General features: G+C 53.2%; 1 protein-coding gene across 3 annotated transcripts in view; it reads left to right on the forward strand.

The window, feature by feature from the left end:
• Sptbn2 (spectrin, beta, non-erythrocytic 2) overlaps positions 1–14,121 on the forward strand; it is a 35,803-nt gene that overhangs the window by 9,809 nt on the left and 11,873 nt on the right. For all 3 annotated transcript variants that reach the window (XM_013021139.1, XM_013021137.1, XM_013021138.1), the window contains exons 7-18: positions 728–840; positions 1,003–1,190; positions 3,168–3,285; positions 3,779–3,937; positions 4,027–4,329; positions 5,473–5,626; positions 5,802–6,672; positions 9,462–9,599; positions 10,167–10,923; positions 11,314–11,516; positions 12,178–12,268; positions 12,496–12,642. In XM_013021139.1, coding sequence (XP_012876593.1) covers positions 728–840; positions 1,003–1,190; positions 3,168–3,285; positions 3,779–3,937; positions 4,027–4,329; positions 5,473–5,626; positions 5,802–6,672; positions 9,462–9,599; positions 10,167–10,923; positions 11,314–11,516; positions 12,178–12,268; positions 12,496–12,642 — 3,242 coding nt within the window. The remainder of the gene's footprint in view (positions 1–727; positions 841–1,002; positions 1,191–3,167; positions 3,286–3,778; positions 3,938–4,026; positions 4,330–5,472; positions 5,627–5,801; positions 6,673–9,461; positions 9,600–10,166; positions 10,924–11,313; positions 11,517–12,177; positions 12,269–12,495; positions 12,643–14,121) is intronic.

A 14,121-nucleotide genomic window follows, 5' to 3' on the forward strand; every position in this document is an offset into this window, starting at 1 on the left:
GGGATTCCAAGTCATAGCCTTGGTCTAGTGATGGAGGCTGTCTGAGCTTGAAGGATGCGCTCCTGCTTGGACAGACCATGGCTGAGCTTTGGGATCAAGACTGGAAACAGCTCCATGGTGGTGCTGACAGCTGGCCTCCCTCCCTAGTCTGTTGCATCTGGAGTCAGTAGGCTTAGTTGTTTTGTTTTTTGTTTTTTTTATCGGTCACAGGGCTTGAACTCTGGGCCTGGGAGCTGTCTTTCAGCTCTTCAGCTCAAGGCAAGCGCTCTACCACTTGAGCCCACAGCACCACTTCCAGTAGGCTTAGTTTGTCCCTGCTGTCCCACTGTCCCTGAAGCTGTCAACTTAGGTTTCTGTAAGTCTGTGACCCATCTCCAAATGGACAGACTGTTTCTTGACTTGCTTTTTGCTGTCCCCCCTCTCTCCTCTCCAAACAAGTTTGTCCACTAGGTATACTCAGCCAAAGCCTCCTAGGCTTCTAGGTTTTATTCTCAGCTTGGGAGGCCCTTCTCATGTCTAGGAGAAAGAAAAACAAAAGGGGAGCTTGGTTTTAGGCCCCTTTAGTGGAAATGGTTGAGCTGTGACTTGGCTCTGAAGAGGGCCAGAAAAAAATACCAGCCTTAAAGGGCTGGGATCCTGGGTATGCAGGAAGTGATTCGGGTTTTGGGCCTACTGCTGGGACGCGCATTTCTGGTGTCTGCCTGACCCGAGCGGTCCTTTTCTTCAGATGTGAATGTGGACCAACCAGATGAGAAATCCATCATTACATACGTGGCTACCTACTACCACTATTTCTCCAAGATGAAGGCCTTGGCTGTAGAAGGCAAAAGAATTGGCAAGGTAATCCCTCCTCCCCCTCCCCGCCATACACACACTGTGATGCAGTAGGTGGAAAGGGTGGAGGGGGCAGGGCCCAGGTCTTACTCCTGTAAAGCAGAGGCCAAGGTAGAGCTAGATGCAGGACCGGGCAGTTCACCAAGCCTCCCATCTCCTGTCTCCCAGGTGCTGGACCACGCCATGGAGGCAGAACGCCTAGTGGAAAAGTATGAGTCCCTGGCCTCAGAACTGCTGCAGTGGATTGAGCAAACCATTGTGACCCTCAATGACCGGCAGCTGGCTAACTCTCTCAGTGGGGTCCAGAACCAGCTTCAGTCCTTCAATTCCTACCGCACAGTGGAGAAGCCACCCAAGTAGGTGCCCCTGGGTTTCACCCTGCTGGGACATGCCTGCCCTGAGCCGGGCTCACATAAAGGGAAGCCAAAATTAGGGCGGCCTTTTGGGGAGGATTATTTGGCAGTGCGTAAGTGCTTCAGAGGTGCATTTACCCCAGCTCAAAGCACTGCAGACAAACATAGTTGGTCCAAAACACATTTTAAATGACTGAAGCTGTTTTTAAAAAGTACACTGTGGAAAGGTTTGCTCGGGTGTGCCGAGTCATTGCAGTCCATCAGGTGAGACTACTAGCCCCCCTGTCTTGTGTCTTAGCACCCAGTCCTCCCACGGGAACAGGCAGAGCATAGCCAGCCTTGGGAGGATGGTTGGGAACGTGAGCCTTGCAGAGGTGGCTTTTGTTGTTTTTTTTTTAAATCATTTATATATTTTAGCAATTATCTGATTTTACATGTGGACTTGCTGTTTTCAGTTTTGTTTTGTTTTTTTGTCAGTTGTGGGGCCTGAACTCTGGGCCTGGGCGCTGTCCCTCAGCTCTTCAGCTCAAGGCTAGCGCTCTACCACTTGAGCCACAGTGCCAATTCCGGCTTTTTCTGCTTATGTAGTGCTGAAGAATCAAACCCAGGGCCTCAAGCTTGTGAGGCAAGCACTCTACCACTGAGCTACCTTCCCAGTTCTGTATAGCACATGCTAAAGCTTTTGTTGTTACTGTTGATATTTTTTGGGGGTGGGGTGTGTTCTTTTGTGCCAAGAAGTAAGCTTGGATTCAGGGCCTCCAGTTCTGACTCAGTCTTTTGCTCAGGGATAGTGCTCCACCTCTTGAGGCACACCCCTATTTCTGGCTTTTTTTGGTGGCTAGTTGGAGATAAGAGTCCCATGGATTTGTCTGCCCAGGCTGGCTTTGAACCTCAATTCTCAGATCTAACCTCCTGAATAGCTAGGATTAAAGATGTGAGCTTGTGCCTGCCTGCCTGCCCTCCTTCCTTCCTTCCTTCCTTCCTTCCTTCCTTCCTTCCTTCTTTCCTTCCTTCTTTCCTTCTTTCCTCCCTCCCTCCTTCTCTTCTTTTTTTTTTGTCAGCTGTAGGGCTTGAGCTTTTGCTCAAGGCTAGTGCTCTACCACTTTGAGCTGTCGCACCATTTCTGGTTTTCTGGTAGTTGATTGGAGATAAGTATCAGGGACTTTCCTGCTTGGGCTGGCTTTGATCCTGTCTCAGATCTCAGCCTCCTGAGTAGCTAGGATTACAGGCATGAGCCACCAGTGCTTGGCTTTCTAATCATTGAGTTCTTTTGGAGTTATGTGTCAGCTCCAGAACTAAATATTAATCCAGAAAACAACTATTCTCATATAGTACAGGGAAATGATTTGAGCTGTGTCCTTTGCCTGAATATTCAACAAAGATGTAGCCAGCTTCAAGGATGTTCATCAACGTGAGCTTCATGAAAGAAAATGAGTCATGAGACACTACAGAAAATAGTATCAAAGAAATGCTTTTATTGACATGAAAAGTTATGTGAAAAATAATTGGAGAAACATGCTCAAAGTGTTCTTTGTGGGCCACAGAGAAGAAAATGCTTAGAGCCAAGAGTTCAAATCCTAGCTCTAATATTTAACAGGTTTGAATATTGGGCAACTTATTTAACCTTCCTATGCCTCAATTTTCTCAACCAGAAAATGAGGGATACTCAGAGAGTGAGTGCTGGCCCAACTCACAGCAAGGGAGTTCTTGATGCGTTAGAAGTGGCTATGCTGGCACCCAGCCGCAGTCAACACTGTGCACAAGGGCTCCTGTGGTTGTCATTTCTCTGTGGTTTTTAATTACATTGAAATGATGTTCTTTGGGTTTGCCAGTATTTTCTGGGTTGCTTGCAAAGACTATGTATTGGTTTTGTGAGAAGAAAAGGACACAGGACACTCTGTATTGTAAAGTCAACTTCCTGGGCCCCTGTGGCCATTGCCTCTGATGCTAACTTGCCCCCCCTTCCCCCGCCCACCTCAGGTTCACCGAGAAGGGGAATTTGGAGGTGCTGCTCTTCACCATCCAGAGCAAACTGCGGGCCAACAACCAGAAGGTCTACACGCCCCGAGAGGGTCGGCTCATCTCCGACATCAATAAGGTCTGTGACCTGCCATGCTGTCCCACAGATGACAGCCCTGGCCCGGACACCTTTCATATCTGCCCTAACCTAGAGTCCTTGTCACCTCCCCTGAGCCCCACTATGGTTACTAGATTCTCCATCCCACTGCAGCCACCCCTGTTGGGACTCTGGTGTCACTCCTTTCCGTTCTCATTCTTCATACAGGTTCACATGAGAAATCACGCTCCACACAGCCCCAACTCTCTCTATAAGTTTTCACAAGTATTTTATAAGCATCATAACAAAATAAGAATCTCCCATAGTCCTGCCACTGCCATCTTGGCCCTTGTCCAGAAGCAAACGTGTTTCTTACATGGCTGCAGGCCACGCCCAGCACCTCTCATTCCTGTAAAAGCCTTACTGACTGCAGTCAGACCCATGCTAGACCCCGCCACCTGGGGACTTTGCTGGGCCTTAGCTCTGCTGACCCTCCTTCCCGACCCTGTCTGCTCCTCTTGTCTGCACTGCACAGGCCTGGGAGCGGCTGGAGAAAGCTGAGCATGAGCGTGAGCTGGCCCTGCGCACAGAGCTGATCCGCCAGGAGAAGCTGGAGCAGCTGGCCGCGCGCTTCGATCGCAAGGCCGCCATGCGGGAGACCTGGCTCAGCGAGAACCAGCGCCTTGTGTCCCAGGTAGGATGCAAGGGGGAAGAAATAGACTGCAGGGTGGAGAGGAGCTGAAACACCACATCCATCACCTCCCCTCCTGGCCTCTGCCATAGGACAACTTTGGGCTGGAGCTGGCTGCCGTGGAGGCAGCGGTGCGGAAGCATGAAGCCATCGAGACAGACATTGTGGCCTACAGTGGCCGGGTGCAGGCCGTGGACGCGGTGGCCGCAGAGCTGGCAGCTGAGCGCTATCACGACATCAAGCGCATCTCTGCTCGGCAGCACAACGTGGCCAGGCTCTGGGACTTCCTGCGGCAGATGGTGGCCGCCCGGCGGGAACGGCTTCTCCTCAACCTGGAGCTGCAGAAGGTGTTTCAGGACCTGCTCTACCTCATGGACTGGATGGCAGAGATGAAGGTAGTTGGCCATCCCTGGTGGGGCTCAGGTGGGCGGGAGTCCTGGGGGTATTGCTACAGTGCCTTAACTCCACCACTGAGCCCAGCTCTGTAGAGCACATGCCAGTGCAGGGGGAGGACATCCCAGTTCTAATAAAACATGGGGCTCAGGGAGACTAGACTTAAGTGTGGTATGGGATGAGAAAAAAGACTATAGCTATGTGACGCCGTGGAAAGAGATGAAGGAGGGAGCAGAGCCAGGTACGGTGGCTCAGGCCTGTCATCCCTAGCACTTGGGAGGTTGAGGCTAGCGGATGACGAGTTCAAAGCCAGCCTAGGCTACATAGCAAGAGCCTGCCCATAAAAAAGTGATAGAAGGAGTGAGATTGATTGGAATATGTTGTAAACATGTGTGCAAAGGTAACTGTGAAATCCCCCGGAATAACTAATATGAGATAGATCAACTCAAAACTGGGACTGGAGATACAGCCCAGTGATAGAGTACTTGCCTAACATGCTCAAGCCCCTAGGATCTCGGGGAGTAAAGGGGGAGCTGCCAGTTGACTTAGTGCATTATAGGCCTGGTCAAGGAGTTTGGATTTTTTTTCCTAAGTAACACAGAGCATTTGAGGCGCTCAGGAGGTTTTGGGGAAGGGAGAGATAGGATTCTGTCTTCCGTTTTGAGAAGTAACTTGGATACATTGCGCAGAAGGCCTGAGTGGCTGCACACAGAGCAGTGAGGCGCAGCTGCAGTTTACTAGGGAAGAGCTGAGTGCAGGTCTGGGAGACACAGTGAAGGGTGCTGGGGTGCTGCGGCAGAGCTGTGACCACAGGAGATGCCTGGGATTCTAGGGCTGAGACGATGAGTCACAGCAGAGATGCTGGGAGCATGATTTAGTTGGAAAGTTGTTCCATGCAGGAGAGGATGCTGAGGATAAGGAGCCAGGCGCTGGGGCAGAACTTGGACATCTTGTGTTTGTGTGTGTGTGTGTGTGTGTGAGAGAGAGAGAGAGAGAGAGAGAGAGAGAGAGAGAGAGAGAGCGCAGGCATGCTCACTAGGGTGCAACACTGCGGTTGTCTTAAGGGGATGGAAGGAAGAGGGAGTGAGATTGGCAAGTGCACCTAGTTAGGAGTTGGGCACAAGCTTGCTGTGTACGCCTGGCAGGGCCGGCTGCAGTCTCAGGACCTGGGCAAGCACCTGGCCGGAGTAGAGGACCTGCTGCAGCTGCATGAGCTGGTGGAAGCAGACATTGCCGTGCAGGCTGAGAGGGTGCGGGCCGTCAGTGCCTCTGCCCTGCGCTTCTGCGACCCTGGGAAAGGTGAAAATGGGAAGGCAGAGGCCTTGGGCAGGGAAACCTGGAGACAGGAGAGCCTGTGGGTGGATGAGTGATGACAGCTAGAGCCAGGGAGGGAAGTCTACCAGGGCAGGTAAGGGGGTTCCTCACTGGGGTGGGGAACAAGCAGAGCTCTTGATCTCTGGCCTGACTTTTCCAGAATACAGACCATGTGACCCACAGCTGGTGTCGGAGCGGGTAGCCAACCTGGAGCAGAGCTATGAGGCCCTGTGTGAGCTGGCAGCAGCCCGACGGGCCCGCCTGGAGGAGTCGCGGCGCCTGTGGCGGTTCCTCTGGGAGGTGGGCGAGACGGAGGCCTGGGTGCGGGAGCAGCAGCACCTCCTGGCCTCGGCCGACACAGGTCGGGACCTGACAGGTGCCCTCCGCCTGCTCAACAAGCACACAGCTCTGCGTGGGGAGATGAGCGGCCGGCTGGGGCCCCTGAAGCTCACTCTGGAGCAAGGCCAGCAGCTGGTTGCCGAGGGCCACCCTGGAGCCAGCCAGGCTGCTGCCCGCGCAGCCGAGCTCCAGGCTCAGTGGGAACGGCTGGAGGCCCTGGCCGAGGAGCGTGCCCAGCGGCTGGCACAGGCTGCCAGCCTCTACCAGTTCCAGGCAGATGCAAACGACATGGAGGCCTGGTTGGTGGATGCATTGCGCCTGGTTTCCAGCCCCGAGCTAGGGCACGATGAGTTCTCCACACAGGCCCTGGCCAGGCAGCACCGGGCCTTGGAAGAGGAGATCCGAGGCCACCGGCCCACCCTGGATGCCTTGAGGGAGCAGGCCGCAGCCCTGCCGCCCGCACTGAGCCACACAGCTGAGGTGCAGGGCAGAGTGCCTGCTCTGGAGCAGCACTACGAGGAGCTGCAGGCCCGGGCGGGTGAGCGGGCGCGGGCCCTGGAGGCCGCCCTGGCACTCTACACTATGCTCAGCGAGGCGGGAGCCTGTGGGCTCTGGGTGGAGGAGAAGGAGCAGTGGCTCAACGGCATGGCCCTGCCTGAGCGCCTGGAGGACCTGGAGGTGGTGCAGCAGAGGTAAGACCTGAGAGCTCCCACAGGGCGCAGTGCCTGGGAGCTGAGGCGGGACGGGGGCTGCCTGCTCCCACTGTCAGCTGCCTACTACGCGCCTTGAGCCTTAACTACAGCCCTCTGAGTCAGTCTCAATGATTGCGTTTAGGATTTTGTTTTGTGATGGTAAGGAGGTTTGAACCTAGGGTCTTGAGCCTAAGCAGGTTTTTGACCACTTTAGCCATGCCCCAAGCATTGTGCTTTTTTTTCTGGGGAATTCAGGACCTTATGCTCACTCAGCTTGTTTGGCTGACACTTTACCACTTGAGTCATGCTCCAGCACTGCTTTGTGCTGGTTACTTTGAAAACAGAATCTCATGGACTTTTCTGCCCAGGCTGGTTTCAAACTGTAATCCTCCAGAGCTCAGCCTCTCCTGAGTAGTTAGGATTATCAAGGTGAAACACTGGTGCCTGGCTAACTCCCTGCCTTTAGTTTTATTTAAAATGTTGGACATAGTCAAAAGTAGAGGCTGTGTCATGACAAGATCTATGCACCCATCACCGAGATTCCATTATTGTCAGTATATTGCTCTATTTGATTCATTTCCTTTCTAAAAAGCAAGTCCCCATGGGCTGGGAAGGTGGCTCAGTGGTAGAGTGCTTGCCTCACATGAAGCCCTGGGTTTGATTCCTCCATACTGCATAAGCAGAAAAAGCTAGAAGTGGCTCTGTGGCTCAAGTGGTAGAGCGCTAGCCTTCAGCTGAAGAGCTGGGGGACAGCGCCCAGGCGCAGAGTTCAGGCCCCATGACTGACAAAACAAAACAAAACAAACAAACAAAAAAACGAGTCCCCAGTGTTATCATTTCACTTTTGTATTTCCCAGTAGCCCCTTTAAAAAAGATGAAGTAGCCAGGCGTTGGTGGCTCACATCTGTAATCCTAACTACTCTGGAGGTTAAGATCTGAAGATTGCAGTTCAAAGCTAGCCTGGGCTGAAAAGCCCCCATGAGACTTTTATCTCCAATTAACTACCAAAAAAAAAAAAAACCAGAAGTGGTGCTATGGCTCAAAGTGGTACAGTGCCAGCCTTGAGCAAAATTGCTTAGAGATAGCGCCCAGGCCCCACAACAAAAAAAAGAAAAGAGAAATCCTAGCAACAACATTGCTTTTTAATTGTGGATTGAGTTAAAGTAGCTGAGACTTTGAAATTACCAATGTTTTTAGGCAAACGTACTGATTAATCTCTCATGCAATTGCATTATTCATGAAATAATAAATATTGAAGTAATTTAGAAAGTACATTTTTCTAACAGCACCTCAATACCATTATCAAATACAACAAAACTACCAATTCCTTGGTATCACGTACTACTGGTCCTTAATCAAATTTCTTCATGGTTCTAAATGTATTCTAAATGTGTCATTGCATTTTTTATTTTTTATTTTTTGTCTGTGGTGGGGCTTGAACTCTGGGCTTGGGTGCTATCCCTGCACTCTCCAGCTCAAGGCGAGCGCTCAACCACTTGAGCTACAGCGCCACTTCCGGTTTTCTGGTGGTTTATTGGAGATAAGAGTCTCATGGACTTTTCTGCCCGGGCTGGCTTTGAACTGTGATCCTCAGATCTCAGCCTCCTGAGTAGCTAGGATTACAGGTGTGAGCCACCAGCGCTGGCCATTGCATTTTTTTTTGTTTGTTTGTTTGCAAGATATCCTATGTCAGAGCTTGACAAACTACAACCCTTGGGGCTAGCTGTGATACAATAAAGCTTTGTTGGAGCAGAGCGATGCCTGCTCATGGGCCTAACTTCTGTGCATGTCTACCCCACACTGCAGAACTGAGGAGATATGACAGGCTGGGGCTGAAAAACATATCACCATGTTTTATAGAAAGTGTTGGAATGGTGTGTGTGTGTGCATGTGTGTGTGCGTGTGTGTGTGTGTATGTGTGTGTGTGTTGGTGCCAGTACTGGAGCTTGAACTCAGGGCCTGGGCACTGTCCCTTAGCTTTTTCACTTAAGGCTAGCACTCTGCCACTTGAGCCACAGCTTCACTTCCAGCTTTTTGGTGGTTAGTTGGAGATAAGAGTCTCTCAGCCGCCGGCGCTGGTGGCTCACTCCTGTAATCCTAGCTACTCAGGAGGCTGAGATCTGAGGATCGTGGTTCAATGCCAGTCTGGGCAAGAGAGACCGTGAGACTGCTAGCTCCAATAAACCACCAGAAAACCGGAAGTGGCGCTGTAGCTCAAGTGGTAGAGCGCTTGCCTTGAGCTGAAGAGCTGAGGGACAGCGCCCAGGCCCAGAGTTCAAGCCCCACGGCCGACCAAAAAAAAAAAAAAAGAGTCTCTCCGCCTTGTGGGTAGCTAGGCTTCCAGGCTTAAGCCATGTTTGTAGACCCTCCCCTATTAGAATGTCAGCTGTCCCTGGAAGAAGGCATGTTTTACAACTTTATCAATCAGACACATTTTTTATTACCCCTTCCTTTGCTTATTGTCTGAGGATGGGGCCTGGGCAGCTGGCTAAGGGGGAGCCCCAGGAGGAGCAGCAAGGTCCTGGTAAAGGTGAGGGTCCTGGCAATGCCAGGGTGGAGTTGGGCTTGTGCAGTTCCTGACCTTTGACCTTCTGAGCTTCCCTAGGAGTAGTTTTCCTCCTAGAATTGGGAGGGTTGGAGGTTCCTCTCCTGTAGGCCAAGAAGGGCAGAGAGGCCAGGACAGAAGCCTCGTGCTGATGGAGTGGTATTCCTCTGGGTGTCTCTAAAGGACGAGCCTGGTGCCTCACTGCCTCTCTCTGCTCAAGCCCTGCTCTCTTATCCCCACCCAGGTTCGAGACCCTGGAGCCTGAAATGAATGCCCTGGCTGCGAGAATTACTGCGGTGAATGACATTGCTGAGCAGTTGCTACAGGCCAACCCACCAGGCAAGGAGCGCATTGTCAACACCCAGGAGCAGCTCAATCACAGGTGGGCTTTGAGGGATGGGGCAGCCCGGGCACCTGAGAAAGACTGCCGCAGCCGGGGATGGCAACTGGAAGAGTTCTGCAGGATGCAACGAGGGCTAGAAAGAAAGGAAGGGGATATGTTGGGAGAGAGAAAGCAATGAACGAGCGAAGTCAAGGTGGTCCAGTGAGACTGGAGACTGATAGGAAGCCATTCAGAAAAGGAGTCAGAAGTTCACACCTGTAATCAGGAAGCTCACAGTTCCAAAGTAGCCCAAGTTCAAGCCCCAGTACCTGCAAAAGTAAACATTAAAAATAAATAAATAAATAAACCACACAAGATTTGATCTCACTCTAAAAAAGGGCGGAGGTTTAGCTCTTTGGTAGGGCACCTGTGTAGGAAACATGAGGTCCTGGGTTCAAAACCAAGTACCATCAGAGAGAGAAGGGGAGGGTCAGGATGGAGGACAGCCTCTTTCCAAAAGCAGGTGGTTTATCTAAGACAGGGCAGTAGGAAAGGCGCTTCCAGATGTATGTGGCTAGGACCGGAAAGCGAGCAGCTCCAGATGCCAGAGCTGCCCTGGCCTTGCAGGTGGCGGCAGTTTCGGTCCCTGGCAGACGGCAAGAAGGCAGCTCTGACCTCCGCGCTGAGCATCCAGAACTATCACCTAGAGTGCACAGAGACCCAGGCCTGGATGCGAGAAAAGACCAAGGTCATCGAGTCCACACAGGGCCTGGGCAATGACCTGGCGGGGGTGCTGGCTCTGCAGCGGAAGCTGGCAGGCACCGAGCGAGATCTGGAGGCCATCGCTGCCCGCGTGGGTGAACTGACCAGAGAGGCAGATGCCTTAGCCGCTGGCCATCCAGCCCAAGCCTCTGCCATCAATGCAAGGCTTGGAGAGGTGCAGACGGGCTGGGAGGACCTGCGCGCCACCATGCGACGTCGAGAGGAGTCCCTGGGCGAAGCGCGGCGGCTGCAAGATTTCCTGCGCAGCTTGGATGACTTCCAGGCGTGGCTGGGCCGGACACAGACGGCTGTGGCCTCTGAGGAAGGGCCAGCCACGCTGCCCGAGGCCGAGGCCCTCCTGGCCCAACACGCAGCCCTGCGAGGAGAGGTGGAGCGGGCCCAGGGCGAGTATCATCGCCTGCGGGCCTTGGGCGAGGAGGTGACCCGAGACCAGGCCGATCCCCAGTGCCTCTTCCTCCGCCAGCGACTGGAGGCCCTGGGAACCGGCTGGGAGGAGCTGGGCCGCATGTGGGAGAGCAGACAAGGCCGGCTGGCCCAGGCCCACGGCTTCCAGGGGTTCCTGCGGGATGCTCGCCAGGCCGAGGGCGTGCTCAGCAGCCAGGTGAGAGTCCAGGAGGCGAGAGCCCTGGAAGAAGAGAAAAATGGGGAGGAAAATGAAGTAGTTGAGGAAGCGGCATGGCAGGCAGGGTGTCAGAAGGCTGGGAGTGATGAATTCAAATGTGTCTTACTCAACTCAACTGTAGAAGAAAGAAAAGACCTACCTAGTCGTATAACTATTTAAAAGAAATGAAACTAGAGCAGGATTTACACTGGTGAGGTCCCACAGCTCAGCTCCTTGGGCCTTCGTCAGAGGGGCCCCTTCAGAGCCCTCTGGCTATCTTGCCCATGCCCAGCCTGGCCCCTCCCTTTCAGACGTGTCTCTGGGTGGGCCCCTCGTGGGAGTGGGGTCTGTGTGCTTGAGAAGTGACCTGAGGCTTCCCTTCCTGCGCAGGAATATGTCCTGTCCCACACGGAGATGCCGGGGACGCTCCAGGCTGCAGACGCTGCCATCAAAAAGCTGGAGGACTTCATGAGCACCATGGAGGCCAGTGGAGAGCGTATCCGCGGCCTCTTGGAGGCCGGGCGCCAGCTGGTGTCCGAGGGCAACATCCACTCCGAGAAGATCCAGGAGAAGGCAGACTCCATCGAGAGGAGGTGCTGTGGAGATGTGGGCAGGAGGGCGGAGCAGGGGGATGGGGGTGCAGGCCAGGGGAATAAGTGAAGACAAAGATGGGCCTCAAAGATGGAGACGCGGCACAGGCCACAGCTGTCTGACATTTGGCAGGGACTTGGAGGCTGACCACAACACAGAAAAGGAAGATTGGGGTGCTTGGAGAGGGACTGCCCAGGGCCCCAGGAGAGCCTTCTTCACCCACATCAGGGCAAAATGGAGCCTAATAGAATGGCAGCCTGGAAAGTGGATTTCTGGAGTGTCCTGTGGGGCCCCCAAGGCACACCACCTGTATAAGATGAGGGCCTCTAAGCAAGTTCAAGAGTTATCAGTGGCCAGGCCAGTGGCTGGTTCATGTTCTAGGACAGCCGGGGTGGGGCTGGGGGGATGGAGTGGTGGGTAGGGGGGACGGAGGGGGGACGGAGGGGCGAGGAATACTCAAGATCCCAAATCAATTAACAAAAATATCAGAAAGTATAAATTGGAAAATGAAGTTCCAGCCCAGCCCAGCTGAGGGTATGCAGCTCAAGTGGTGGAGCACCAGATTCTGAGTTCCAACCCCACTACTGCCAAGAAAAAGAAAAGATCCATAATCCTCTCATATCAAAGTCAAGAAGAAAGGTTAACGTGGGGCTGTCATTGTAGGCACAGAAAGAACCAAGAGGCAGTACAGCAGCTTTTGGGCCGCCTTCGGGACAACCGAGAGCAGCAGCACTTCCTGCAAGACTGTCATGAGGTGAGGCTCTCGTTCTCTGGTGCCCTGGCAGCGTTGCCAGGCTGCCTTCCTGGCCGGCTCCCCCCTCCCCAGCACCAAGCTGGCCATGGATCAAGTGCCTTGGTGTCACCACAGCCCGGAGCAGTCTTCATGCTTTCTTCCCATCTTTCCCATCTTCCTCCTCTCTCACCTCTTCTCCCAAAACATCCCTCCCTCCTCCCTCACCCCCTGCATTATGCTCCACCCAGCTCAAACTCTGGATTGATGAGAAGATGCTAACGGCCCAGGATGTGTCCTATGATGAGGCCCGCAACCTGCACACCAAGTGGCAGAAGCACCAGGCGTTCATGGCTGAGCTGGCGGCCAACAAGGACTGGCTGGACAAGGTGGACAAGGTGAGCAAAGCAGCGAATGTGCATCTTTGGACTACCTCTGGCAGGCCTAGGCTGCCTGGGACATGGTTCTTTTGCATTAGAGAGATGGGACAGGACTTCAGAATGTGAAAAGGTACAATAGAGGAGGAAAAGGAGGAGGAGAAGTAGAAAGAGGAGGTGGTGGAGGTGGAGGAGGCAGCGGCAATTGAACCAAACTGGCTTTGATTAAACACTATAAGAGTTGCTATGTCTGAAGCAGAAGGACTCTCCTCAGCCAGGATCTAGGGCCAGATAGTAAATACTTCAGGCTTCGAGGGTCACAGAAGCTATTCGCTTCTGCTGTCATCATACAAAAGTAGCCATACAGAAGACATAAGGAGCATGACTGTCTCCCAGTAAAGCTTTACTTACAAAAGCAGGCTGTGGGCCCAGTCTGCCTTATCTGCCATGGTTGGCCATTGGGAGGACCAGCCTCCCATGGAGCTCTGGCTTCATTGCTGAGGGTAGATGAAACAGCCTTCGTACTCAGCCACTGTTCCTGAATACCTTTAGTGTGCCAGCGCACAACCAGTGCTGCGTGGAATAGCCAGAGACGCCTCCCTTCCTCGAAGGTCATGGTCGATGGCCAGAGGAGACCAGTGCATTTTTTTGTTAGTTTTGTCAGTCGAGGGGCCTGAACTCTGGGCCTGGGCGCTGTCCCTCAGCTCTTCAGCTCAAGGCTAGCGCTCTACCACTTGAGCCACAACGCTACTTCTGGCTTTTTCTGTGTATGTGGTGCTGAGGAATTGAACCCAGGGCTTCATGCATGCAAGACAAGCATTCTACCACTGAGCCACTTTCCCAGCCCCGACTAGTGGATTTCTGTGTGTTTCTATGTGTTCAGTAATGTTTACTGGTGCTATTTTAGTTCAAAGTGTCCTATTGGGTACTGAGTGGGGAGCAGAGGCGATGCCACCGCAGGCTACCGAGGAGAGGAACAGCACTGTAACCAGGCTTGCAAGTTGCTTCCACATGAACAGCTAAGGCAAATCCAGAGCAAATATGATGGGTACCATAAGACAGTCCATAAAGCCTGGGTAGAGAGGCTGTGGGGGACTCTGGAGGTCAGTCAACCCAGCAGGAGTGCAGAATGGTGAAGGGGTGCCATGGAAGCAGAGGGGTATGCTTTGAAGTGTTTGCAGCTGAAGGCTGGGAAACCACCAGACAGAGGCAACCGCTGGCACTCCATCCTGACAGCCAGTGGAAAATGCAGCATCTGGGCTTGTGTTCCCAGAGACAGACCTGAAGTCCAAGTTCGGGGCAGCCCGCTTTCAGGAGAGGTGACCCCCGGAGCTGCAGGAGTGGCACAGTCCAGGCAGGGAGCATCTGGGCTGCCATGTAGCTAAGTGGTAGTAGGTGTATGTTTAGCATGTCCAAGGCCCAGGTTCCAGCACAAAGAGGTGGAGGGAGGAAGGGAGAGAGGGAGGAGGGAAGGAAGGAAGGAAGGAAGGAAGGAAGGAA

Source organism: Dipodomys ordii, unplaced genomic scaffold, assembly GCF_000151885.1.
Source record: "Dipodomys ordii isolate 6190 unplaced genomic scaffold, Dord_2.0 Scaffold54, whole genome shotgun sequence".
Classification (NCBI taxonomy): Eukaryota; Metazoa; Chordata; class Mammalia; order Rodentia; family Heteromyidae; genus Dipodomys; species Dipodomys ordii.